The 26,944-nt window shown below is 36.6% G+C and overlaps 1 protein-coding gene across 27 annotated transcripts in view; it reads right to left on the bottom strand.

Moving 5' to 3' along the window:
* The window catches only part of DST (dystonin), a 471,247-nt gene that overhangs the window by 137,272 nt on the left and 307,031 nt on the right, over nucleotides 1–26,944 (bottom strand). For 24 of the 27 annotated variants that reach the window (XM_044253404.1, XM_044253203.1, XM_044253415.1 and 21 more), the window contains 18 exons: nucleotides 26,828–26,932; nucleotides 24,685–24,780; nucleotides 23,757–23,882; nucleotides 22,997–23,149; nucleotides 22,654–22,808; nucleotides 22,307–22,433; nucleotides 21,640–21,823; nucleotides 20,581–20,738; nucleotides 19,596–19,774; nucleotides 18,942–19,080; nucleotides 17,918–18,111; nucleotides 16,692–16,854; nucleotides 15,912–15,995; nucleotides 14,609–14,716; nucleotides 13,859–13,957; nucleotides 3,515–3,643; nucleotides 1,232–1,320; nucleotides 128–263 (listed from right to left, as the gene is read on the bottom strand). In XM_044253404.1, the coding sequence (XP_044109339.1) occupies nucleotides 128–263; nucleotides 1,232–1,320; nucleotides 3,515–3,643; nucleotides 13,859–13,957; nucleotides 14,609–14,716; nucleotides 15,912–15,995; nucleotides 16,692–16,854; nucleotides 17,918–18,111; nucleotides 18,942–19,080; nucleotides 19,596–19,774; nucleotides 20,581–20,738; nucleotides 21,640–21,823; nucleotides 22,307–22,433; nucleotides 22,654–22,808; nucleotides 22,997–23,149; nucleotides 23,757–23,882; nucleotides 24,685–24,780; nucleotides 26,828–26,932 (2,424 nt within the window). Of the gene's footprint in view, nucleotides 1–127; nucleotides 264–1,231; nucleotides 1,321–3,514; nucleotides 3,644–3,759; nucleotides 6,643–7,321; nucleotides 10,043–13,858; nucleotides 13,958–14,608; nucleotides 14,717–15,911; nucleotides 15,996–16,691; nucleotides 16,855–17,917; nucleotides 18,112–18,941; nucleotides 19,081–19,595; nucleotides 19,775–20,580; nucleotides 20,739–21,639; nucleotides 21,824–22,306; nucleotides 22,434–22,653; nucleotides 22,809–22,996; nucleotides 23,150–23,756; nucleotides 23,883–24,684; nucleotides 24,781–26,827; nucleotides 26,933–26,944 lie in introns of those variants that run through there. The other 3 variants (XM_044253186.1, XM_044253329.1, XM_044253395.1) reach the window with 2 other exon arrangements.

Raw genomic sequence — 26,944 nt, forward strand, 5'->3', positions numbered from 1 at the left:
AAACTTCATCCACGTTTTTTCCATGTACACAAATCCAAGGTCATTTATCACTGACATACATTCCTACAACCATGCGATAAAACTAAGACTCTTGAAACAGCTTCATGTTTTAAATAAATTATATTACCTTCTCCTCTACCTTTTTATCTCCTAAGGTTTGTGATTCTTGTAGTTGTTTCAGAGATTCACTGAAGAAAGAATTATAACTTTCTTGAAGAGATTTCACTTGTTTTTCCAATTCATTTCTTTCTTCATCTGTCATTCTAAAGTAACCAGAAAGCATGAAAAGAGGAATGCAAGTCTTCAAGTGATACGGACAACACATTAGGCTCAATGATTTTGTAAAGTAAAATCCTTTTCCAAACAAGCACATGATCGTAAAGTAAAACAAAACTTCATTTACAGATTGCTTAAGTCTCAGAATGTGTATAAAATTTAAGGATGGCCCTTACACATCCAGGAATCCTTCCCTCACCTGAGAAAGGGACGGAGAGAAGGCTGTAAACTAACACATGAGCACTTCCCTAGCATACACACACATTTCTAGAATAACAACACTGTTATCCAACAGGGGAAAATATTCTAGTGTTAGCTCCAACATGGAAGTGGGACAGAATGATAGCATGACTCAAGATGAAACTTGTTCAAACTGAAGCATGAATAAAGATGAAATTCACAAGGAAATTAACCTGATTCTTTAAGGTACAATACAAAGTCATTGTGGCATAATCTTGGGGACAGCCCCAAAAAGGATTTAAGAAAAGGATTGTTTTTTTTCCCACCTGAGGCACTGGCTTAAATACATGAAGTACCTTGTTGGAAAAAGTAAGACCAAAATATGAGAAACCAGGTTATCACAAGTCTCAGCAAAGAAAATGAAGATATTCATACATGTTTTCCAAAAAGTAAAGTCATAGAGAGTCATAGAAAGTACTACTTAGAATTAAAACTTGGCTTCGAATCTTTACCACTCACTAGCTATCCACTCTTAACCTTTTGGAGCCTGTTTTTTTTAATCCCTAATATATGCGTATAATGGCTACATTTAGGATTTTGGTAAAGACTGTAAGTGACTAAAAGTAACTATCATATTGCTAAGTTTATAACTGTATATTAAATAAATTTGAGTTTGATTTTTAAAATCTCAATTAAAATTTACCAGCTTTTGCTCTGCTTAACATGAAGACAACTTCACTACTTTGAATAAAAGAGCTAATGAAAACCAACATACTTGTCTCCATGTTTTGCCAAAAATAGCTGCATGGTTTGAAGTGCTTCAGATAATTGCTCCTTTTTGGTTGATATTTCTTCACTGGAAATCTGCAAGGTTAAGAAAACGTACTCAAACTCTCCCCTCATAAAGACTAAAAAATAGTAATTATTAAAAACTAATCAGGTTTTAATTAAGATCCAAGTGATGGGTCTACTTTCTGGGTGGCCCAGGTTAATAACCACTCAGTTATTATCAGTGTGCAAGCCTGGATAAGAGAGTACTTTATCTAGAATAAAGATTAAGAGAAGTCTCTCTCTCTCTCTCTCACCATAATTCCCCCGTTTCCATTAGGAAGTGGTAATACAGCAGTACGTGGTTCTTGCATTTGTCACCGCCCAACTGTGAATAAAGGCTGCCCTAACTATCCTGCATGTCCAGAGGTTCTTCACTGGCCCAGTGTCATCCTTGTGTGGTGCAGCACTCAAAAACCCATGAACATGGGCCACTGCTCCATAAGAGTATCTGGCCTCCCCAAGCTCCTGCATGCCCTGCTCCTTTTGAAAAAGTTATGGTGAAAGCATGAGTCTGTAGATCTGCAGACCAAGGTTAAATCATTTCTAAAATTTGCAAAATTCATTGGTGACATGGGAATGAAATTGATCTGAGGAAAAGCAAGAAGTTGTAACATTTTCTCCTAATGTCTCAACGTGTCATTTCTGAATACTCTATTTCAGAAACTGACTGCCACCCTTTTAGAGGAGCAGAAATGAGAGGAAGTGATAAGCAAATGAAAAGGTGTATTTTCCCCCAATGGACTTCATTCAGAACAGAGTCAACTTAAAGTCTATTTTTCGCGATTATAGGTAATCATGAGGCCATACTGATTTTTAACACACATTATTCTATCAAAGTACCTTAAATTTCACTTAACAGAAAGACCATCAAACATTTATTAGAGATTTATAATTTAGGTGATGATCTGCATTTTGAAAGTGTCTGCCTACTTTTAGGTCTCCTCGATCTAAAATGGATTTAGTAAAGTTTTGGGGAATTTATAAAACTGCAGAATAAGAAAATACCAAGCTTTGTAATCTACATCTCTTAAAAGAAACTTTTCTCCCAAGAAATCCTTGCTAAAGTTTGTATTCCTACTTTAGTTCTTGCCTTATCTGATGGGGTGGGGGTAAGACGGATAGGGTATTTTAAACTAAATATTGGCACAAAGTTACTTTGAAGGTTTGGAGTTTAAAACACCAAATGTAATTGCTTTCCAACTTCTGATTTCTTCCACACTAATAGGAAATATAGTATATAGGACTATGAGCTAATATGGCTCTATTTCAAATGAATACTAGTTCAAGTATACACTCAGGTCTATAAATTTCTCCAATGGGGAGCCCCGTTCAGTTACATCTGCCTGATATCATAGCCCAAATTAGACAAGACATTGAAGTTTCCCCCTATTTAATTATGTCAACAATGTCTGTTTCAACTGATGACCATTGAACATTGATGCAGAGCGAGAAAAGGAAGCTAATGATGACCCCATTATTTCCAAAAGTCAGGGCAGAGGCAGAGAGGCAAGTGTAGGAAAAGTATTTGAGGAAAAATACTGCTTAATTTAATGGAAACTTATTGTTTTTTAGTACAGCCTCAATTCCAGTGCTGTTACTGGTGAGCATCAACACTGGACCTTAGCTCAAAAACACCCAAAGAGCTTCACATGGTACTGTCCAACAGACATCACGGGGCACTAACACCTCATGAGCTGGCTACCCAACGGCAGCCAGGCAGCTGGGGAACAGAAGAGAGCCCACAGCGTGAAAGAATTCACTTAGGTAAGGGAAAGAATCTAGAATTTCCAGTGATTGACTTTTTGTAAAAGACAAAGACCCAGGAAAGTACATGAAATCCTCAAAAATGTTAATACCCCCGTTTTGTATTTCTTTTGTTCTTGAACATTTTCGTTTACCTTTTTAAGAATGAGACCACATAGTTTTACTATAAAAAGAGTGCGTGGTTTACTCTGGGCACAAAACAGAACGACTCAGCGCCTTAGCAACTCTCTTCACTATAATCAAGAAGCAGATCTAACCACTAGGAGCAGCAACAGTGGTAAGACTAATAGAGTTCAGGCTCTGTAAGCAGAGATACTTCCTTCTGCTACAAACTATGATTCCTTGGACAGGTTACTTAACCTCTCTGACCCTCATTATAACTGCCTACAATTTTTTTAGGTTGTGTCAATTCAGTAAATTCTACCCACTATTATTATTATTTAACCAGAACCTCAGCAAATACCTTTTGTTTAGAGAAGGTAGATTTTCCACCCTTCTCACCATCTTTCAATGTCTTGCTGATATTTGATACCCATTTCTGTAATTCTTTGGCTTTTTCAACATGTTCTTTCTTTTCTTCTTCCAGTGACCTCTGACAAGTGTGAGTGGTTTAAAAAAAAAAAAAAAGAAAGAAAGAAAGAAAGATATATTCCAGTAAATGTTTGAGCTGTTAAATGGACCTTTCCAGAGAAAATAAGAATGTAAAAATATGTTTTAATCACACACAGTATACTGAGCATTTTATTCATTCACTGAACCATGTTTATCACATCACATGGCAGATGTACTTCCACAATGTTTATGGTAGCAAAGAAAGCTGTGACACTCTAGAATGATCAGTCTAACCTCCCAGCTGGTCTATCAATATAGACAAATTAAAAAAACTCAATTTTATTCATGAAGCACTAGAAGATCTTTGAATTCTGCCTTTGCATTAGCATTACAATCACAGTGGTCTAGACAGAAAAGTATCAAAATGGAAATCGGAATGAACCATGAATGTGTACACACATATGAAAAATATACAGAATGAAGAAATATCTCTCCCCTTCTTCTAACACACAATAATGCTACTTTTAATTATAGACTCTATGTGGAAATGGGAGACTGTGGTAAACATTTATTATGTAAAGGTTATAATGCAAGAAAAACTGGAAACATCTTCCTTTTCTTCCAAGGAGAAAAACACTGTAGCTTCATATATGAGGTGGGCGAAGGGGACAAATTTACGTCCTTCTCTTTGATTCCGTGGTGCCCTCTGAAGTACTCTTTCAGCAAATGTAATGGATCGTTTTAAAAATGAGCCCTAAGATCTGACTGGATCTATTCCGCAATGAAGAATTCTGAAGAAAGGACGCTATAAACTTGCTGGCGTTCATCAAGCTTACTCCATATTCTAGGTAAAATACCTTTATTTTAGTGTAGGCAAGATCAAGACAAAACCAAAACTAAACCACTAACCTAAAAGCTAAAGGAAACCATTTTGAAGAACAGTAAATAATCTGTTACTTTCAATTTAAAAATTATTCTCTCTCCTAAACAGTCACCTATTTCCAGGCCTCAAGAGATTAACAGTGCTCTGAGTAGATGACATAATCGCTAGGCTGTGTATTTAACTGATACGGTCATGCTCTGGACAGACCACATGAAGGGGAGAGCATCACCCCTGCGCAGTTATTTAAACACGTCCTTTTATGAAGAATAGTAGAGGCTAGAAATCCCAGTCATCAAAGGTTCGGACACCTCTAAGAGTTTAAGACCTGTGTGGAAATCAAAATCAGCTTTCTCTAAAGCTTCTTTGTACGTCAACTTTCTTTTCGTTTGAGGGCATAGTATATTTCTGACATAGGACTTCTGATCTTTGAGTTTCGTAGCAATGAAAACATCTATGATGCCCACTTGGAGAGCCTCTTCGATTGACAACCGGGAATGAACCTGTGGCTCCATCAACCCCCCTGTCAAGTACTGAAATTCCAAACATCTGATTCCCATTTCCTTACTTATGATATTTGCATTGACAGCCTCCACCACTGACATCACTTTGTTGGTGACAGGATGGCCAATCCCTGTGATTACTACCTCACACTGTCGCAGCTGCTGGGCAAACCCCTCGTCCACGAGGCCTCTATGCAAAGCTTCTGCCACCCGGTATTTTTTGCCAGTGAGAGGATCAATTATGCCCCCTGTGCTGACTTGGGCTTCAAGGCATCTGAGGGCAGTGATCCGGTCAACCAAATTCCTGCGGGAGGCCTTTAGGACAGAGATCCTTTCCCCACTGGTGGTCAGCCAGTAGCCGGCAATAGGACTGTGCAGATCCTTCTTGGGAACCAGCTGGCTCAGCAAGGAATCAGCGAGTTCTGTCAGTGTGATGAGCCCTTCCTGATACTTTCTGACCCAGGCTTTGTCCACAGTTCCCTGTTCTACAGCTTCATTAATATTGAACTGTAACCCCGTTTTAGTATCAGTCAGCATATGAGAAGGATGCCCGTAGGATTCAAAAAACGTGGCTTCCTTCCACTGATACTGTTGCCCTGAAAGCTCTAGGTAGGTACTTTTTTCAATTAGGTTTCTCTGGAAAGCCTCATATGCAGTCAGTTCTGCTCCCGTTTTAGTATCTACTACAGAAATCCTATGGGTTTTGCCTACATTGAGATTGGAAATGTTCCTCTCCCCAAAGGGAAACAGAAAGCACTGGCAATCTACGTCAAATACACACATTTGCAGTAATTCGGAGTAATAGAGAGCTTGCTTGTTGTTGGGATTAGGAAAGACTCTTGAGTTGCTGGATGGCTCGTGTAAAAATTGTAGGATGGCATTATTTAACAAGCCTTGCTGCACAGCAACTTCTGGAGGAATGCGGACGCCCCTCACAGGGTCAATGACTCCCCCACTGGCAATCTGGGCCTCCAACATGTGTTTACCTCTTTGCCTGTCAAGCATTCTATTTTCCATAGCTTGGAACACTGACAACGTCTTAGAAGAATATGAATATCCCAGGGCTGCCTTCTCTGCCTCAAGGAGCCTAATTTTGAATTCGGGGTCAACAACTCCATTCAGGATTGCATCTTCAACAGAGTATGTCTGACCTGAATTGGGGTCAATTATAAAACCTGTTGCAGCCTGAGCTTCTAAAAAAGCTAAAGCCATCATTTTGTCTATTATAATTTTCTTGGCTGCTGAGGCAAAGGAAATCTTTTCTTTTGTGGATTCTAGGTAAAGCCCCGCGATGGAGGTGGCTTTTGTCAAAAACTTGCTAAGCGTTTTCTGAACTTCGTCAACAGTCTTGAGACCAAGTCGCAGCTGCTCAACTGTTTTTGCATCCAGAAGCTTGGCTTCAACCAACTGCCTACCAGTCACAGTGCACCGGAGCCCCTGGAATTTAAATTCATCATCCCTAACTGAACACGTGTGATCGCCATCCACATTCTGGAAGGTCTCTGGTTCTGAGCCTTTCTTAAGCAAATCTCTCTGGAGTCCACCAGGTGCTCTGCACCCTCCAAGCATCCATTCCTCGGCACTGGGGCCTGGGCTCTTCTCTTGTGTTAATGTGGTGACTTCTGTGTGCATATCATACTGCTTGTTCTGAGCTATCTGTAACAGGAATTTATGAGACGTTAAAATCATCTAAAGAACATTATGTCACTTTATCCATCCTTAATCCAAACATAATTCCTACGATAATGAAAGTTAAGTAGAGAGAGGAAAATTTTCAAACCAAAGAGGGGTTAGGAACAAGTAATGGTATTTTGAGAGTCTGAAGTCTACTTTAGATGACAATCAAGGTACTAAAATGGTACGTTTAGGGGCACGTGGGTGGCTCAGTGGGTAGGGCATGTGTAAATTAATCTCAGGGTTGTAAATTCAAGCCCCACATTGGGTACAGGGATTACTTAAAAATATATTTTTTTAAAAAGGTACATTTTAAAAAGACCTGAGATGAAGTCTGTCCAAAGAAACTTCAGAAATTAAAGTGAACTAATTAGCTTCTCTAGCTTTAAAAAAAAAAATTCTTCAGAACATAATAGCATAAATATAACTGTAACACCATTACATCTATGTATTTAATCTCATCCATTTAAAAACTAAAGAATGAGAATTTGTAGTAAAGATTCAAGCTAATCCCTAGAAAACTACAGCATAATTTTCTGTAGAACTACAAAGAGCCAATCTCTTAAACGTTGTCTAAAAAGTTTTAGTCTAGCTGAGAAAGGAAATAAGAGAGGAAACTTGGCATGAAGTAGCTGATAAGGTCTCAGAATCCAGAGTATACCTCCAAGGGGGCCAAAAGTTTCGCCAGGTCCATTTCACACTTGCCATCTTGATACCTAACCGGTGGTCTGGAACTGTACAGAGCTTGATCTCTTCTTTTCTCAATTTCAGAGAGTTTTGTAATAGGGTTTGTCTCATCAAAAGTTATCTGTAATTCGGTGCTTGTCTGAGAAAAATACTCAGAGTAACACTGCTGGCTTTTCTCTTTCTCAAGTGGACCCCCTGACGGCCAGAACTGGATTTCCTTTGGTATTTGCTCAACACCCCGATGCTGCCATTTTTCTTCCGAATGCTGTGGGTCTTGATTCCGTCTCAGCAGAGGAGACCGGGTCGCAGGGTGCAGCTGCCCTGTGGTCCTAGAGGGCACGTCCGTAGAGTGCTGGCACTCATTTACTGTCATCTCAAAATCTGGTTTGAAGGAACAGTCTTTGGCTGGGTTCCTTTTTTGGATTTCGCACTGGAGCAAAACTAATTGATGTTCGTGTTCCTTTATCTGTTGATCCATCTTTTGCTTCAGACGTTCGACTTCACGTTTCTGGGCTACCAGCTCGTCTTCAAGTTTCCGACATTTCTGGTAATGATTTGCTTCCACATTCTGTCCTTGTTGCATTTGCTCGCGATACTGCTGAAGCTGTCTTTCAAGGTCTCTGATATTTGTCTCACAGAGCTTAGCGTTCTCCTGAGCTCTGCAGTTCTCTCGCTGAAGAGACACAAAATCAAGCTTAATGCCTGAAATATCGTTTTCAGTGATAACTTTGGAGTCCATTAACTTTTCCATCTTTTTCCGAAACTCCTCTGCCGAGCGCTTGAACTTGTCCGATTCCTCCTGAAACAGAACCATCTTTCTGTGGGTCATCTGCTCCTCTATCGTCTTTAAGTGCAGTTCGTCTTGTACTTTTTTCAGCCTGTTATTTAACTCCTGCACCTGAGCTTGCTGTAGCTGTACCTTCTGCTCCCCTAGTCGCTTTTCCTCTTTGGAGGCGCTCAGCTCTGCACTCAGACTCCGGACTTCCTTCTCAGTGTTCTGGATGATGATGTTCTGCTGGTCACACTTTTGCTTAAACTCACTGACTAAATTTTGGCTTTTGGCCAGGTCCTCCTCTAGGCATTTAATTTTTCTATGGAAATCCTGTTCTGTCTTTGTCTGTTTATGCAAGTGTTCGTTGGTGTTGCGTAGCTGATCTTTAAAACCATCCGCTTGAATTTTCAGGGCTTCGCACCTTTGCTGGATAGCTTGTTTCTCTAAAACTACGTTTGCTGATTCAGTTTGAATTCTCTGCATCATTAACTTGGTTTCATTATTCTGCCTAGTAAGCTCATCTACTTTTTGTTTTAGCATTTCTGCACACTCATTACTTTTCTTTAATTCTTCATTAAGCTTCTGGATTTTTTCATTATTTTCTTTTTCAGCTTTAATATTTTGAAGCAGCTGTGCATGGCTTTTCTCAAATTGTTCTTTGAGATGATCTGACTTTCTCTGGCAGAATCGTATTCTTTCATTAGAGGATTCCTTCTCAGCCTGGAAAGAATTAACTTGTGAATTTAAATGCTGAATATTCCTCTCAGCTATAGCATGGGTTTTAGTGATCCTGTCTACTTCTCTTTGCAGTTTCCCTTTCTCCTGTTGAAGAGATTCTAATTCCACTTCATAATTGTGCTTTATTTTACGAAGATCATTAGCTTCTTGCATGACTTCCTCAGCTTTGTCTGTGGTTTGGTTCAACTGCCTACCCAGTTCTCTGAGTTGCTGGGAATACCCTTCCTCTACCTGATCCTTCCTTTCCAACTCTAACTTAAGGCACTTCAGCGTGTTATTGGTTTCATCCAATTTTTCTTTCAACAAACGAGCCTTTTCCTCAGATGAAGTTTTTTCAAGCTGAAGGGCATTAAGTTCAAACTTCAGTTCTCTCATGTCTTTTTCAGCCTTTCTATTGGCGACTGTTAGCTCATCAACCTGCTGCTTGAGTTCCTCTGTTTTCTGTCTGTCCTGCTCTCTCTGAAGACCTGCGACTCCTCTGTATGACGTGGCCTGTGGCAACGCACTTTCTCTACATGAATACTGAATTTCACTTATTTTTCTTCTTGCTTCCGATTCGATCTTCTGCTTTTCTTTTAACTGCTCCTCTGCTATCTGTTTTTGAAACGTTAGGTCTTTTTCCATCTGCTTTATCAGCTTCAAGAGTTCCTCCTCATTGTCTCTCTTCCTCTTCAATTCTTCCATTAACTTATTTTTTTGTTGCTCCAAGTCATTGAGACTGGAATCTTTTCTTTTGAGATGATCTTCCAGGGTTCTTCTTGTAAAGGTGTTCTCTTCTAACTGGTTCTGGAAGTTCAGAAGGTTTTCTTCCACTGCTGCTCTTTTGGCCTCGGCCTCCAACGTGAGCTTTCTCACCCGCTCCAGCTCCCGCTCTGCAGCCTCCTTCTCCCTCACGATGGTCTCCAGCTCCCTGCGGTACTGCTTAGCTTCGCTCTCGGCCCGGATTTTCTGCAGAGCAATGTCTTCTACATTTCTCTGCTGCTTTCTCAATTCATTTTCTGCAGCCTGCTTGACCTTTGGGAGTTCCTCTTCTACTCGAGACTTTTGTTTCTTTAGTTCAGCCACCATTTTCTCCAACTCACTTATTTTTCCCGTAAGTTTGCAATTCTCAATCATTGTTGCCTTCTGACGCTGAAGCAGATCTGAATATGCCCCATGTTCAGAAGTTTCCTTACATCTTTTAATCTACAAGAGATGTTTACAAGCATCAAACCTGTCCTGTTCAAATTTATCTTTAAAAACCTGAAGCGATGCTCATGAAAATGCTTATAAAAACAAGGAAAACCAAAAGCAGAACAAATACGATCACCACTCCCGTCACCAGCACTGCCACAGGCACCACCACCTTCTTCAGAGACGAAGCTTCAGAAAGTCAGCAGTGGGAGAGGACAAACAAAACAAAAACCCCTTTCGTGTCATGTTGGCTAGGCCAAATGATCTTTTTTTTTTGGTGTCTCCGGAATAATTTTGTTTTAAAAATTAGCTAGCTCAGGATTTGACAGCAAGAGATGAGGGATCTTACAAAAGATACAGCAGGACCCCAACCCGTTATGGATGAGGAAACTGAGGTACAGAGAGGTCAAATAGTTTTGAAATCTCACATAATGGGTGAGGGACCAATGGGGAATAAAACTCACAGCAGTTCCCTTCCTGCTTTCCCACACAACTCAGCCTTACAAGCTAAAAACACACAGGAACCGAATGACACTTACAAATTCAATTTTCAATACTTAGCCCAATAGAGATTTAAAATATTTATCTCTCTAAGATAAATAAATAAATCTTTGAAAAGGGGGGGTCCTCCCTCAGTGGCATAGTCGTTTGAGCACCCGACTCTTGTTTCAGCTCAGGTCGTGATCTCAGGGTGGTAAGATCCAGCCCTGCTTCCAGCTAGGTGCTCGGTGGGAAGGCAGCTTGAGGAATCTCTCTCCCTCTACCCCTCCCACTCATGCTCACTCTCTCGCTCTCTAAAATAAATATATTAAAAATATATATAAAAATAAAATGATACATCTGTTTCATTTAGTTAAAGAAACAAAATATAGAATTTTGGTACCACTTTAAAGAGTCAAATCAAGAAATAATACCTCATATGGGTAAGGAGGGAAATTATATAAAAATGTATAATTTCTAAAGTTGAATTCCTTATTTATTTATACTTGCCATATTATGACAATTATAATAATCAGAGCTGCTAATGCAAAGGCAGGTATAGTCCCTGGGCACTTTAGAAAAGATGTGCTTCATATACTCACAGATCTTGTTGTTGTTAATGATATGCCTCATACAAATCCACTTTGACAAGTACCTTTAGATACTCCATAAATATAAAGATATTTGTTAAACATAAATCTTTGTAAAAATATACTTAAGGAGTCAACTCCAATGTACAGAATAAAATATAAAAAAAAATTTTTTTCAACTGATAGAAGAATCAGTCTCAGCTGGGAGGACTACACTCTGCGTTGACGAGAGGACTACATGATCGGGGCTAGTGCAGAATTCCAATATAATTTCTTTATTAATACCGTAAGATTACTAGTTTCATATCACCAACTCAAGATCATCATAATTAGAACCATGTAAACAGGAGTAGAGAAATTATTCTAGATAGCAGATTTTTTTTTTTTCGTTGAGAGGCTCTGGTGAATTTCAAGAATTTAATTTATACTACAGACTATATACCTTACTTTGCTTCTTCTAATTTTTTGATACCCAATAATTTCAATATGAATTTCAGTTGTTTCCTTTGCTAACCTAAATATGGTTTCCCATAATAAGAGTTCATATAAAAACAAATTTCATCACAACCTGCAATAATTAGTGCTCTATTTTATTTTGTTATCAGGGTGAACTCCTGGTGACACTGAAGCATTTTACCTGCTTAAACATTATATTTTCAGTATTTTTTGAGTTAATTTCTAATTGGGTCTTTCTCAATTGCTTATCAAAACTCCCTTAAAACTTAGCTGTCACTAAGATGTTTTGAGTCCTCTTTTTCTCTTTCATGTTGTGAGGTTAGAAAAATGAAAATTCTCTCAGGAAAAAAATTTTGTTATTGAACTCTCAATACTTAATTACAGTCATTTTAGTGATTGTTAATAATCTCACATTGTCTAGGTAAGTCTGAATGTTTTAGCAAATACCACACAAAATACTAGAAGTAATTTAATCTAATTGCTGATTTTCTTTCTCTTAGATCTCAAATTTACTCATATAAAAATAACTTCCTCAAGGTTTCTCTAACTATTCCCCCAGAAAAACACCCTGTCCTTTAATCTCATCAATTAATTTTTTGATGTACTTTTCTCTCATCACAGATTAGAAAATCTACCCATCTAACAGCCATTACAGATACTCTACTACCATTTCTATAATTCTGTTTCCTCTTCTCAAATTAACTTGTATCCCTTTTTGGTTTTATGTTTATTATTAAAAATTCTGCTCTCAGACCAAGATTTCCAATATAAGTCTTTGCAGACTCAGTTTCAGGAATACCACTCTCGAGTCTGAAAACTGAGCTATGTATCTTTATATGAGACATTCCATTAATATGATCTTTTAGTGGTGAATTTCCAATCATGTTCCAATAATGTTTTCTTATATATTTTAAGTTATAGTCTCTGCATGGTCTTGTTTTGAGTTTCAATTCAGTATAAATCTTTTATATTTCAAAGGATGAAAAGCATAATTTTTATATATACCAGGCTTTTTGAAAAATCTCTTGGTTCCATCAACTTTAGTATATTATCTAATCAGATAAACTAAGGGAAGTGGCTCATTTATGTGCAACCAGAGATACACTATACGAGAGGGAAAGGACTTAGCTTATATTTAACTAAATATACAATTGAAAATGCATATTTTTAAATATAAAATTTAAAAGACCTACATCGCATTTTAAGTGGAATCATATCTCTCAAAAACTAAAAATATTTTTTAAAATTACAGATGCTCTTTTACAGGTGAAAGATGTATAGCAATTATTTGATCACAGATTCTCTGGTTCTCTTTCTAAGCACAAAGGAATCTTGTTATAAAGACTTGCAATTAGCTTGGTTAGTGATTTCATTGCAGGAAACTGTTAATTCTGAACAGACTAAAATAGTGACTCAGGTAGAAAATAAGAAAGTTAACACCATTTAGATACCACTACTGTTTTAGTTCTCTCGTTATATGAAGTTACTCTAAGTATAATCATCTTCAGAAGTTCAAGAACAGTCTAATTTAAAATGGCTAATGCCCTACAATCTACTTATTTTAGCATTCTGTCTACTATTTTTGTCTGTTCTGAGGTTAGGAATAGAAACAATTCAAGATAATAAAGCACAGCATAACCTCTTCAAAATTAAATACAACAGCCTTTTATGACAATGTATTTTTTATAAATAACTATTTCTAAACATATTTTTAAAATGTAGACTTAAAGCACAGAAATCCTCCAAATTATAATGGTACTTAAATGGTCTTTTACCATACAGCATACCTTTTGGGAAACAATAAAAGCAAAACAAAAAACTCCACAATTCTTAAAGTACTATCATTTTATACAAAACCCTGCCTCTTCTAAATTAATGGCTTTCATGTTTTAAATCCTTGAAAATGTAAATTACTTTAAAATGTATAAAACCAACGTGTTTAAGTAGTATTTCTGTAGTCATCTTAATAGTAGTAACTATACTACTCAAAAGAAGTATATTTCTCACATACAGGAAAACTGAAAAAAAATCCTGCCAAACTGCCAACATTTCATGATTTAAATAGAGCCATTTCAGACATTAACTTTAATAATATCTGCATCTTAGAGTAAAAATAAACAATGTTCTCCTGCTGGAGTGAATCAAAAACACACAGAAAAATCCTAGGCCTCTACTGTTTTTCACTGTAATTGCCAAATTAAATAATAACTCATCATCCATGTAAATTTGTCATGAAAACTTTTTTTGTTTTCCCAAACATATTGTAGTTCCTTTAAGTTAGTGGTTCATAGTTAACTGTTACCTCCTCCTCTTCCAGCCTCTTTAATGAATCACCAGCAAATTTAACATATTGTGTCATGAGGGTGACCAGAGCAGTGTATCGGGTCCTTAGGTCCATGAACTGCGAATAATGAAATAAACAATAAAAACATAATCTCCAGTGGCTCTAAATGAGTTTAATGAACATTGATTAATAACTGCAACATTAACTAGCCTTTGTGATAGTAAAATACGCAATTGCCCAGTAATGGCAAGTAGGTAGGAATAGACTTATTACTTACTGCTGTGCAAACCGTATCAAATAACAATTCTCCTCTAAATTTAATTGACAAAGTACATTTGTTATTCTCTGCAGTTAATAATTAATCTTTTTTTTCCAGTGTTCCAAAATTCATTGTTTATGCACCACACCCAGTTCTCCATGCAATACATGCCCTCCACAATACCCACCACCAGGCTCACCCCCCCCACCTTAATAATTAATCTTGAATAAAGCTCTTCCAAGGATTTTTTTACAACCTTCAATAAAATGCACTCTTTAGGTAAGGGTTTCTTTTTTGGGACAAGGAAGAAAGTTCTGGAAATGGACAGCAGTCAGGTTTGCACAACAATGTAAAGTCACCAAGTGCCATTGAACTGCACACTTAAACATGGTTAAAATGGTACAATTCCTATTATGTGTACTCTACCACTTACAAATATATAAATATAATATTTTAGGTATTGTTCCTCTCTTCTATATTCCCTATCTTCTTCCCTGCACTTTAACTACCTCTTGAATAATGAGATCTGCTGAGCTCTGCATTCTTCGGCGTTTCACTGGAGATTTCTGCTGTGAATCTACCATGGCCCGGTAGGTCATTGTTTGTAACTCATAGTCCTGTATAACAGAGTAGGTGAGATTAAATTAATTAAAGCAAAGCATTAATGATTCACTCTACAGTGGCTTGATGCACAGAAACTGAACCTGATTTCACTAAGTAACTTTTTTTTTCCTTAAAGATTTTATTTATTTATTTGTCAGATAGAGAGCGAGCAAGCAAGCACAAGCAGGCAGGTGGCACCAGGCAGAGAGAGAGAGAGAGAGAGAGAAGCAGGCTCCCTGCCGAGCAAGGAGCCCCATGCTCCTTGCTGTGACTCCCAGGTGTCACTGACTACGTAACTTCTCTTTTCACTTCATTTTTTAAAAAATTTCAGATACTGTGTCTTGGCAGTTCTAGAATTTCCAGTTGGTGTTTTTTAATTGAAATATAATTAATATACAGTGTTATTTTAGTTATAGGTGTACAACAGAATGATTCAATAATTTGACACATTTTTCAGTGTGCTCAAGATAAGTGTACTCTTAATCCCCTTTATCTTTTTCACCCATCCCCTACCCACCTCCCCTCTGGCAGCCACCAGTTTGTTCTTTATGTGTTTTTTTAATTTAATTTTTTTCTCAGTGTTCCAAAATTCATTGTCACTAAGTAACTTTTAAAAATTACTACAAAACTACATTCTTAGGAAACTATCTAATCCTGGGATGTTTCCAAGGTGGCAATAAAAATCAGAAACATCTAGGGTGGTCAGAAAAGTTTCCTAATTCTCTTTAGAAGCTCATGGAAACATTTAGTTACATATGCTAGTTATATTCAGCCTCCCTTTCACCAGGCTAGGCAATGGAACTTCAGATCTGGATGGCTAAGGCCCAACCAAGGTCCAACAGCTTTAGACATGTGAACGGTCTCCTAAGAAAGTCAAGTTCTTCCAGGGACTACTCTAGCGATGCTAAAGGAGAAAGAGAGAGATAAGTGGTAAGAAACCAATTTCAGAGCTACACATCTCTTCTGACGTGTGTGTGTGTGCGGCTGTGCATGTCTGTGACAGAGAGAAGATGAATGAAGCAGAGGCTGACGTGTGACTCACATGTCACAGAGAATTAGGAGATAAGTGTCACAGGACTCCCAGGAAGATTCTCTGTTTTCACTGTTTCACAGAGTCAAGTGACTTGCAAAAACTTCCTTTTTTCTAAGTATATTATCGAATCACATATCTAAATAGTAAATTTGATGGAAGTAACTGAATCTTCTTACCTTCACTGTAGTTGAATACTGTTCTGCATATTTTTGACACTCATCCATTTTGCTCTGTTTCATTTCTATTTCGGACACCAGCATCTACAAACACATAAAGTTTAGAAGAAAAAGAACAAGGGAACTCTATGCTTTTTAGCCACTTAAGGTGCTCAGGAACTAAGAAATAGCCATGCCCTTTAACAGTAAAGCTCCTTAGCCTTTTGCACTTAATATGCAATAAGGCAAATGACAAACTTCTGAATTAAGCCACATAAGTGACCCACCCTCAGGTGGCTTCCAGCACAGAAATTACTAAACTCCACAGGAATTATGCAAAAGTAGATTTGAAGGCTTTGGCCCCCACCCACTCCTGATCAAAGCAAAACTAGACACTACTGTCTCGTTAGGATGGAATAAAAATCTCAAAGAATTCAATTCTTTGTCAAATGTGACTGTCCAATTTTCAACCACTACTGTTTTTATTTATTTGGGATCCCGCAAAACTATTGTGGCCAACAAAGTACTAAAACGATTTCCATATCTTTGATTAAATGACCATTCGAAATTTGAACACTGTCCCAACATGCTATTTTCTTATTTCTTATACTTTCAAAACTGACTTTCAAGAAATCGAAGTATGTGATGAATTTGAATTCCAGGATTTTAATACTTATGATTTACTCTTTACCTTCTTCTAAATAGTTGTGGACTTTTTCTTTTAACGAGGTGAAGGCAGATAAGGATGATGACTGACCACATGCAGACAAAACCTGGATATAAGAAACTGTTTTTACTTACCTTCTGTTGATTCAACTGTGTGGCTAGAGTTTTACTATTTTCAGGCTGGTTTTCCTGAATCTTCCTTTGGGTAGTTTCAACTTGCTGAATCCAATCATCTAAAGGATGGTAAGTATCTCTGTAGTACTTCAGTGATTTGCCAATGCCTTCTAAGTCCCGTAACCTTAGAGAATAAAAACAAGAGAGTCACAGTTTCCAACAGTATCCATTAAGAGGGAAGACGAGATGACTGTACTGCAAGGCACTCACTGTAACAACAGGGATAAGTGAAAGAATTCTAGGCTTAAGCTTCCTGAGGCCCAAGGGCACTCCATACTGGCTGAAGTTGCATATAAATACTCTGCTTCTGGATTTGTGCAATTTAGTGATACTGATTATTCCAGGTTCAAGCCTAACAGACTAGCTAAAAATCAGGAAAATTGGAAATTTGACCGTAATTATGATCTATCAGCATGCCTTAAATACCCAAAGCTTGTATCAAATGGCAATTCACTTTTGAAATAATGACAATGTAATTCAACAGAGGGTCCAATGCAGACTCAAGAGAGTACTTCCTGGAACTGTGATTAAATGAAAATATCTGTTTCCGTAATTTTAAAACCTCTATATTAAATCTACATAACGTGTATTTGATAGAGATTTAATAACATATATTTGAACATAATTTTACTTCTTAAGATTGGCACTATATTAGAAAAGCATTTTATTTGCATTAAAATAAACATTAAAATGAATAAGATGAGCACAAAAAATCCCGTTTCCTTTTGCTTTTCTATTTGGGTCACTGGATGAATGATTTCAACCCTCTTGTACCCTCAATTAAAATGAACACACGTCATTTCAATTGTTTCACACTTCTTAGGTCCAGTACAGATTGCTCTAAACAGCCCTCTCAAACACATGATCCATGCTCTTACTAAATCTAGGTTAGTTAAATATTTTAAGTTGGTTACAATTTTCCTCAGAAAAGGCAAATAGTCTTACTATACAAATGTCAGACTACATCAACAGTTTGAACAACACAGAGTTGAAAAATAATTATTTTAAAGTTTACGGTTTTGCTATATATAAGGTAAATAAATAAATATAAATACAAATATATATATGTATATATATAAACTGTATATGGGAGTTTTTATAAAACCTAGTAAGTTTAGATTTTACCTAGAATACAAGGATAAACATTAACAACTCTCTGCTGAAACTGAACAAAAAAGGATACTAACCTGTTGTCAATCTGAACATGAATATTTTGCCACCTTTCAACTAATTGATCTGCTTTTTCTTTGTGCCAGTCAAAATCAAGGTCCCGTTCTTTATATGTTTTAAACATCTCATCACTGATGGCTTTAGCTTTCTGCAATTCATCCTCTAATGCATGGAATACCTCTCTCTTTTCATCTACTTCAGATCTCCATTGCTAAAATACATTAATTGGTGAATGTTATAAAATGCGTCAACCACTCACTATGTAAACACATATTTACATTTATTTACCTAATTTTACAATTTATTTACAAATAACGGATATAAAAATCAGATAAAGGAAAGACTATCTTTCATATACGAAAACAATATATTAGGCGGAACCATATGAAACTGTCAACTTTTGACTGCACTTTGATCTTAAAAAAACAATTTTATAAAGTTGAGCCTAATAGAATTTTCATGTCAATAAAACAAAACATATTCATGAGCAAGTTTGCTACCTCAGTAAGTCTTTTTAATTGTCTATTTCTTAAACATCTACTAATCTCATTGTTTGAAAATGAATACATGCATTAAAAATCAATGAGATAAAAAAAATCAATGAGATAATTTCTCAACTTTGCATTAATTTCATACTTAATGCTTTATATGTAGAAATGTTAATACAGATGAGCACAACTACCAGACTTTTTCCTTTCCTGAATTAACTCCACTACTTACTTCCTTGATGTCTTAAAATAACCACCTCATTCAGTGAGAGACTCCATTAAAAGAAACTTTCAGTTTCAGCTCCTTTTGCTGACATGAATTGATTATAAAAAGCTACTATCTACAAAGAGATGCAGATTTCAAATGAGGAGAACTCTCCGAAAAATGACTTATTTACACTAAGCTATGGCTACGTAGAGATATGAAATGAAGCAGATATAAATGTATTCAAATTAAGATATTTGCTAGTTCATGTCTAAAGATCTAGGTATTAGAGAAATACCTCTAGACTATGATCTGAGCAAATGCTGCCACTGTAAGGGAGGGACATACCTTTAAAGTACTTATCAGATTCTCGATATTATTCTTATCGGCTATAACTGCTTCTTCTTCACACAGTTTAGTTTCATAGAGTTTTACAAGGGCTTCTGCTGCCTGAGTGTTTTTTAACACCAAATTAACAGTTTTCAGTCTAAAAAAGAGAATGTAACAATAGTCTCCTATTAGTTTAACTTTTTATCTTCCAGTAATACAGTCCTGACGCACATCACTAAGCATGATATAGCCCTTTCTCGGTTTTGGAACACAGACACATTTACTCCCAGATTAACATTCAGCTAAGTCTCTTCTTAATGGAGGGCGTGTGCTCTAATCCACATCCTGCCCGGCAGATTTTTCAAGAGATTCAGGGTATGGTGGTCTTCTTTCAACCCTTTTTTAGACCAATCCACCAGGCTACAACAGCTGAGGGACTAACACCACAGGCAAAACGTGGGCAGATCATACATACGCCCTAATCTCTGACACCCATTTCCTTTCAACATGAAGCATAGTAACTCCATGGAAATAATATTATTCATACAAAAAAGGGAAAATTACGTTCATTTTTATGAATGTTTTTAAATGAACAACATATCTATATTTATATGTACATATGAATATGACAGTTGCATGAAGCAAATTTATACTACGACAGAGGTAGCATACTTCTCTATGTAAGTAGAAGACATAGAATAGACTTGGTTCATGTTCTGAATGACCACACCGAGCTCAGATCGTAAGGTGGGAACTGATGCAGAGGTTGCAGCTTGACTGAAAAATTCTTCACATTTATTTGTGATTGTTCCCAAATCATCTTTAAGTCGCTCCAGTTCTTTCTTTAGTTTCTATAAAGTAAAGAATAAACATAGGTATTAGGCTATAGTTCCAGATGGGGTATCCTTCTTAAAACAGTTTTAAAAAACCAATCTATATTACAATCACTGACTTAAAAAGCTATATATTCTCTACTTTCTGTTTATCAAGAAGCTAAGCCATAGCATTCCAGTTTTATAATCAGTAATATTTTTACTGCCCATGTCCTCGGGCACAAACATGTAACTTAGTGCTTCTGCATTCAGTAGATGATCAACAAACATACCCGCTTTCACTGTGAGAAACCTCAAGAGTCTCCATCACAGTGGGTGAAAAGGTGCATGTTTCTGTGTTTACTTGAGTCAAAGGCAAAACTGAATTATGTATGTATTGAATTATGTATGTATTGCATATAAGGCATACCTTATATATAAGGTATACCTTTATTGCATATACCTTTATTGCATATTGCATATATACCTTTTATTGCATATACCTTTATTGCATATTGCATATTTACCTTATATATAAGGTATACCTTATATGCAATATAAGGTAAGGTAAGGTATACAAGGTAAGGTATACCTTACCTTATATTGTAATTTTGTATGTATTATGAATGTATGAATTATGTATGTATTTATTGCTTATCATGAACTACATGTAGTTCATGTAGCTCATGTAGTTCATGATAAGCAATAAATACATAACCAGAACTCACAAAGTGACCACTAGGCAAAGCTGAGCACATGAGAAGTCACTGGAGTTAACAATGAAGATCACTGAGACAATCATTTACCTTCAATTAATTCTGTCCCAACCCACTTACAAATCTCACCTCCTGCTCCGTGATTCTGAACACGCTTTCATGCAAATCATCTCTTTCCAGTGGAGTGCGGATCTGTCTAATCAACCGATCTTCACAACTCTCTAACCGAAGTCTAATGTTTCGAACCTCAGAGATGTAGAGATTATACACGGATTCCTCTTGCTCCTCTGTCAAAGTAAATAGAATGTTGAGAAAACACTTTGTTTTCTGTCTTCTGGACGTTGTTCTGGACAAACTAAGGTTACCTGTCATCACCACAATCCCATGCTAAGGACATGAACCTTAATAGAGTTGACCTTACAATTTATGAACATTTAATAAAACTTCCCTAATACTATTCTAAGTGTCAATTTCTGATTTATGATGTCCAAGGAGAGTAATATATTATGCTGTTAAATGTTCACAAAAATTTGAATTACATTAGCTGCAGATTAATCTTTAAAATTTAAAAAAATGCTTAGAAATGAAATGTAAAGAATTTGTTAATGTTTAAGAGGTTTTTTTAAAATAGATTACTAATGAAATTTTTATTTCTGAATAATATCAAAAGAGTCCAGAATAAACTATATTTAACAAAAGTTAACTAGACAAAATCTTCTCCTTTAACTTAACCTCTGTAAAAAATCCAGGTTTGGTCATGGGAAATCTCTGTACCTTCCTCTCAATTTTGCTATGAATCTCAAACTGCTCTAAAAAATCACGTGTTTAAAAAAAAAAAAAAACCACCCAGGTTTGGTACATGGAAAAATAACTGAATCTTTTAAAAAATAAAGGATTATTCTGAACATTACATTGCAAAACAGTAATATTAAAAAGGAGATGTGTTGAGAATTCACAGCTTGTCACATAATATTTAGTTGGCATCTTTTTATTAATTGATCATTTAGAAATAAATGAACCCCTCCTTGCAGCTTCCTGTCTCACAAGTGCTTCTAATGTTCCAGCACCCATGTCTGCCTATCATAGGCGGAGTAACATAACATACCAAAGACTGATTCTCACTGAGCAGAAAAGAACCTAGACTAAACACCTATGGGGGAAAAAAACGCAAGGATTCTCATGCTTTACCTCTTTCTGCTGATTTAAGAAGTTCCTGATAATACTGTTTACATACATTAACTTCCTTCTCCAGTTGTGTTATATCTGAGCCCGAAAATATTTGAGATTCCTGGCTATCTTCTAGGAAATCTTCAAAACGAGATTGTAGGTTACTGAGAACTTGCTGATGTTCACCAGGTAACATCGTCTTTATCTAAAGAAGATCAAGGATCCATGTAAGCAAGTGATCATAGTACTAAGAACTAAATGTAAATGGGCAGATCTCAAGTTAGAGTCTTCTGGTGTATGTTAGTTCATATTAGTAGTCATATATAGAAGAACGATTTGAAATTGTTATTTTTATTAACAATTTCAAGTTTCAATAGATAAGGATAAATGAGACTATAAAACACCAAAAAATGAAATCAAACTATATCCATCCCTGTAAGTCCAAACACTATATCCTACCTCCCTACCAAAATGTAATAAGCACTGAATTAAATATGGGATATCCAGATTTCCCCCATTCTTGGAAAGTGCCTTATATATGGCAGGTATATAACAAATATTTATTAAATGGATAAATATTAGCATGGATCTGCTGGACTCCATCCTATTCTGGAACAAATACAAACTGCACCCACAGAGTGCCCCACATTCTTGGACAGATTAGGCTGATGTGTTGGTTCATACTTACTGAGGCCACATTGCTAGCTCGAATTCTGTCAATTTCATTGATGAGATAATGCCAGGACACTACACTCTTCATGTTTATGTGAGACTCGTGCCAAAGAGTCAGGACACTCTGATACTGTTGCTCAATTCTGAAATACATGAAAAAAGCGAACAAACCAAACACTTGATTAAGCCTTTTCACTCCCTCTGAAAACATGCTATAATTTTTCTTCCTGTTTGTAAACTACTCCAAGTTTACTAGTTCCAGATCCTTCTGATCCTATGGGCCTTGACAAAATACTGATTGTTTCTTTAACCTTCAGCGAGCCTCCAAACCCAGCTCTATGTGTTTAGCGAATGCATACAAACCTGTTGGCAAAGTCAACGGCTTCTTTGTTTGGTGGAGGAACTGTGAAACACACAGACGGGACCATAGCCTCATTCCCAGTAGGGCTAATGACCTTCCATTTAGCACGATGAGAGTTGTTGGCCAAAACACACTCATCGTCTTTGTAAATGGTTATCTGGTTTTAAATGGAGAAAAGAATAACCAAATGAGATCACTGCTGACAAACCCTTTACCGTACCCAATCTTGGGATTTTGTTTTGTTTTGTTTTTTTTGAAGTAGAAAACTTTACCACTGGTCAGCAATATGACTTAATTTTTAAAAAGCTAAGAATAATGACAGAAACTGGTTTATTTCTAGAATACCTCAATTTGTCTGTAGTCACAGATAGCTTTGATCGGAATAGAAGTTTTGAGTGGACAGTCAGGATTCCTTGGCTTCAGCTGAATTATTGTTTTTGCTCTCCCCATCAGGCTTGCTACTGTGCTTTTATACTGCAAAAGTTCTTCTTTCTCTTCCTAAGAAATAAACAAGACAGATTTTAAAAAGTAAAAGACTTCTCTCTTCTTTTAGGGCTTAACACAAATAAAATTTCATCACAAAATTCTTCCCTGACAACATAGCTGGTCTATACATTCAATTCCCCTCCTCCCTCTCTTGGATTTCTTTTCCCTTGTTTTGTTTGGATGGTTTTTCCCTCATTAGCATTTATCACGATACTACATATTTAACTAATTTATATTTATGGTCTGCTCCCCCTTTAGCATGTAAGCACCAGGAAGGTAGGGATTCTTGTCTGTCTTCCTCACTGCTCTACCTCCGGTACTTAAAACAGTGTCTAGGATATAAAAGCACTTACAGTTATTTGTGAAGTGAATGACTAAACTCAAACACACACACACCTCACTGTCAAAATATTTAAAATATTGAGGCAATCACATAAAAAAACACTTTTGTGGTACTTGGTACCAAAAAAATACTAAAACTGCATGTTTGATTGAATGAGATGGAAATATCAGGAGTACCCAAAAAACACAAAGTTCTGCACACATATAAGTATAAAGAAATACTAATCTAATCCTGTTATACACAGCTGATGTAATACATGGGTTTCTGTACTAGTACCATTGACTCCTGAACAAGGTCTTCCAGCTTGTGAATGCTGCTTGATCGATCACAGCTGTACTTCCGCTGAATGGCGTCCTTTAGATTCCTTAAGTAATCAGAAGCTTCTTTGGCATCATTGAAAAACTGTAAGAAGATGATAACTGGCAGTTAGCGTATATCAAATGCCAGTAAAGTAGAGAGTTGTCCAGTTGGAGTACCAGAGTCCTGTGTACCCCTCATGAGAGAGAAGAGAATAAAATCACAAGACCACGTAATAGTCACATCACTCCTTTGCCCAAACAGCTCTTGAATCTGGGTGAGTATCAGTAAACACTAAGTATCTAAATTCTATATCTATATTGTGTTTTGGACCTATAATATTTTGGGAGAAGTTCTATTTTACTTAAGGGTCCAAATAACTTTTAAGCAGGAGAGAAATTCCAACAATTTTTTAAAATTCTAAAAATTTAAAAAAAAAAAGAGGTCTCTGTAACGAAGTATCTCTTTATAAAAGACATTTAAAAGGGGCGGCTGGGTAGTTCAGTGGGTTAAAGCTCTGCCCGGCTCAGGTCATGATCCCAGGGTCCTGGGATTGAGCCCTGCATCGGGCTCTCTGCTCAGCAGGGAGCCTGCTCCCTCCTCTCTCTCTGCTTGCCTCACTGCTTACTTGTGATCTCTGTCAAATAAATAAATAAAATCTTTTTTAAAAAAAATTTATAAAATCAAGATTTTCTGGCATTTTTAAAGGTTTTGAAAGGATTTCCCCCTGAAAAGATGGCTTCAATTGATCCTATAGTACCTATGTCCCATACATGCTACAAAGAAAATACTTCAGTTTATTTCCCCCACATGTTACATACATGTCCTTAATAAACAGGAAGGCACTTTCTGTAAATAGACCAAAATCACAATACCATTAGCGGATGTTGTGATTCTGTTCGTATACCTCGAAATATGCAGTGTTCTCCTTTACATGCTGCTCCACACACTGGCACAACTGTAAGATCCAGCTCCACTGCGTCTGCATGGCCGCTCGGTATGCCTTCAGGATGAAACACAGCCACTGTAACCAGCTGAAGAGTGATGACGTACATACACAGCAAAGCTTTTAAAGGCTTAAAAACTCTGCTATCTGAACAGATGATGAGATTATTCTAACAGTAAGATGTGAAAATTAGGGTAGCAAAGTGCCCCTTCTATGTAAGAGTTCTTACTTGCACAAAGCCAGTCCTAAAAATTTAAATATAAATTAAAAATAAAAATGTAAAAATTCAGACCAAAATAAATGGTTCTGTAGTTTTCTCTTTGTTTTGTTTTTAAAACTAGAAATAAAACTAGAAATTCTTGGGGGGGAGGTGGGGTAACTGAGATGTCTGTTTTTGCGAGGGGCAGGTCTGGGGACAGTGGAGAAGACAGGGTGCAATTCCTTATCACTGTAATTTTGGAATTGTAATTCTCATAGTACTGAGAATTTTTATTTAAAATATTTTTACTTGAATTTTTAATACAATGTAAATCTATCTCTCACGAGAGCAAAATATAACAGAAAGAACATCTACTTCCTAAAGAAAACGTAAGACACTCTTTTATATTTAAGATGCAATTCACGAACTTCCAGAAGAGGGAGCTCTAGATGCTTTAATGACTATCTTAAGTAAGCCTGTCATTCTTCCCCTTTTGGAAAATCTCACTCATGTGGAGCTACGTTCAAGCAGGCTTTTGGAATGGAATAACAATGCAGCACTGGAAACCTGGCAACATATCACAGTCATATTACCTTGGCCTCAAATTAAGCTACTTCCAGCAAATTGGCTATAAAAGACATATCATTGTGTGTTATTAGATTATTAATTTCTTTTTTCATATAACATATGAAATAGTGTAGATAATTAACTAAATATTATCCACGTACCCACAAGACACTGAATAGGGCAATGGAATAGTAAAGATGACTCAGGCTTAATTTTATCCCTTAAGAAACTTTTAGTTAATTAGATTAACATCTCTACATAAAAGTAATCAGGTTCACATTCACATTACCCAGTCCCATTAAAATACTTAGCCTATAATCATATTCCCTAATAGTTTTCATCTCCACCTTGAAGAAGACTCTATTTTTAGTTTCTCATCATACAAAAGTATATGCACCCTTTAGTATTCTAATTTGCTTTCCCTACTGTTCCCCCTACTCTTCTGTCTTTAACTTCCCTTATGGCATTTCATGGGCATGCAAGAATGTGGCTATATATGAAGAAGGAAAAATATAACATTCCCAAAACTTTCTGTGGAGGTCTAGAATTTCAGTCATCTTTTGTACTATGGCAGTGTCAGTGAACAAAGACTATCAGACGCCTCTGCTTGAAGCAGCCCCATTTGTTCCCTCTGACAATCTACCATGAGCTTAACATTCCTCTTGCTCCTATATAACCCCCTTTACATTTAGAAAGTCACTCACTCCACCTAGTATATAATAGGACTAAAAAGTAAATAGGCCACCACTACCACATGGGAGACTTGGTAAATCCCACTCCAGTTCTCCACTTCTGGATTTGAAATGTGTCCGCTACGCCATAAGGTTTTGCCAGGTTGTTGTTTCAATATACCTCACAAAACCAGTCATGAATAAAATTATTAAGTAATAATAACAAATATTTCCTGGGAACATGTGTACCAAGAATTGTACTAAGTAAGAGTATGCTATTTGTCCCGTTCTTCACACAGCTCTATGGGTTAGAAGGACTGCCCCATTTTGGACAGGTGAGGGAGGCAAGTAGGATACATCAGTTGTACAATATCACAGTCAGGAATAAAATAAAGTTTTTTAAGTCAAGAGCCTTCATATTTACTGTAATAGATCTCTTTAGCCATGGGAGTTAGCAAAGGTACCTTTAGTGGAAGAGATGGGTGGGTGACACACTTAGAGAAAGCGATAAAGGCAAGAATCATGATGATTTGTCAGAAACGTGATTTTTGAGCCATGCTGTAATAAAAGTTTGTTTGTATTTTTCAATTTATCAGCAATAAAAGAATCTGAAGAGTCATCATCAAATGTCAATATTCAACCATGACTGTTATACCTTCTGACTTACCTCAATCGTCAGTCGGGCTGGGTGATTTTCCAAAAGTAGCTGCTCTGCAATCTCCTGAACTGATTTAATATTTTCTTCCTTTTGATCCAATTCTCTCATTAATTCCTAATGTAAGAA

The sequence above is a fragment of the Neovison vison genome, chromosome 1 (assembly GCF_020171115.1).
Source record: "Neovison vison isolate M4711 chromosome 1, ASM_NN_V1, whole genome shotgun sequence".
Taxonomy (NCBI): Eukaryota; Metazoa; Chordata; class Mammalia; order Carnivora; family Mustelidae; genus Neogale; species Neogale vison.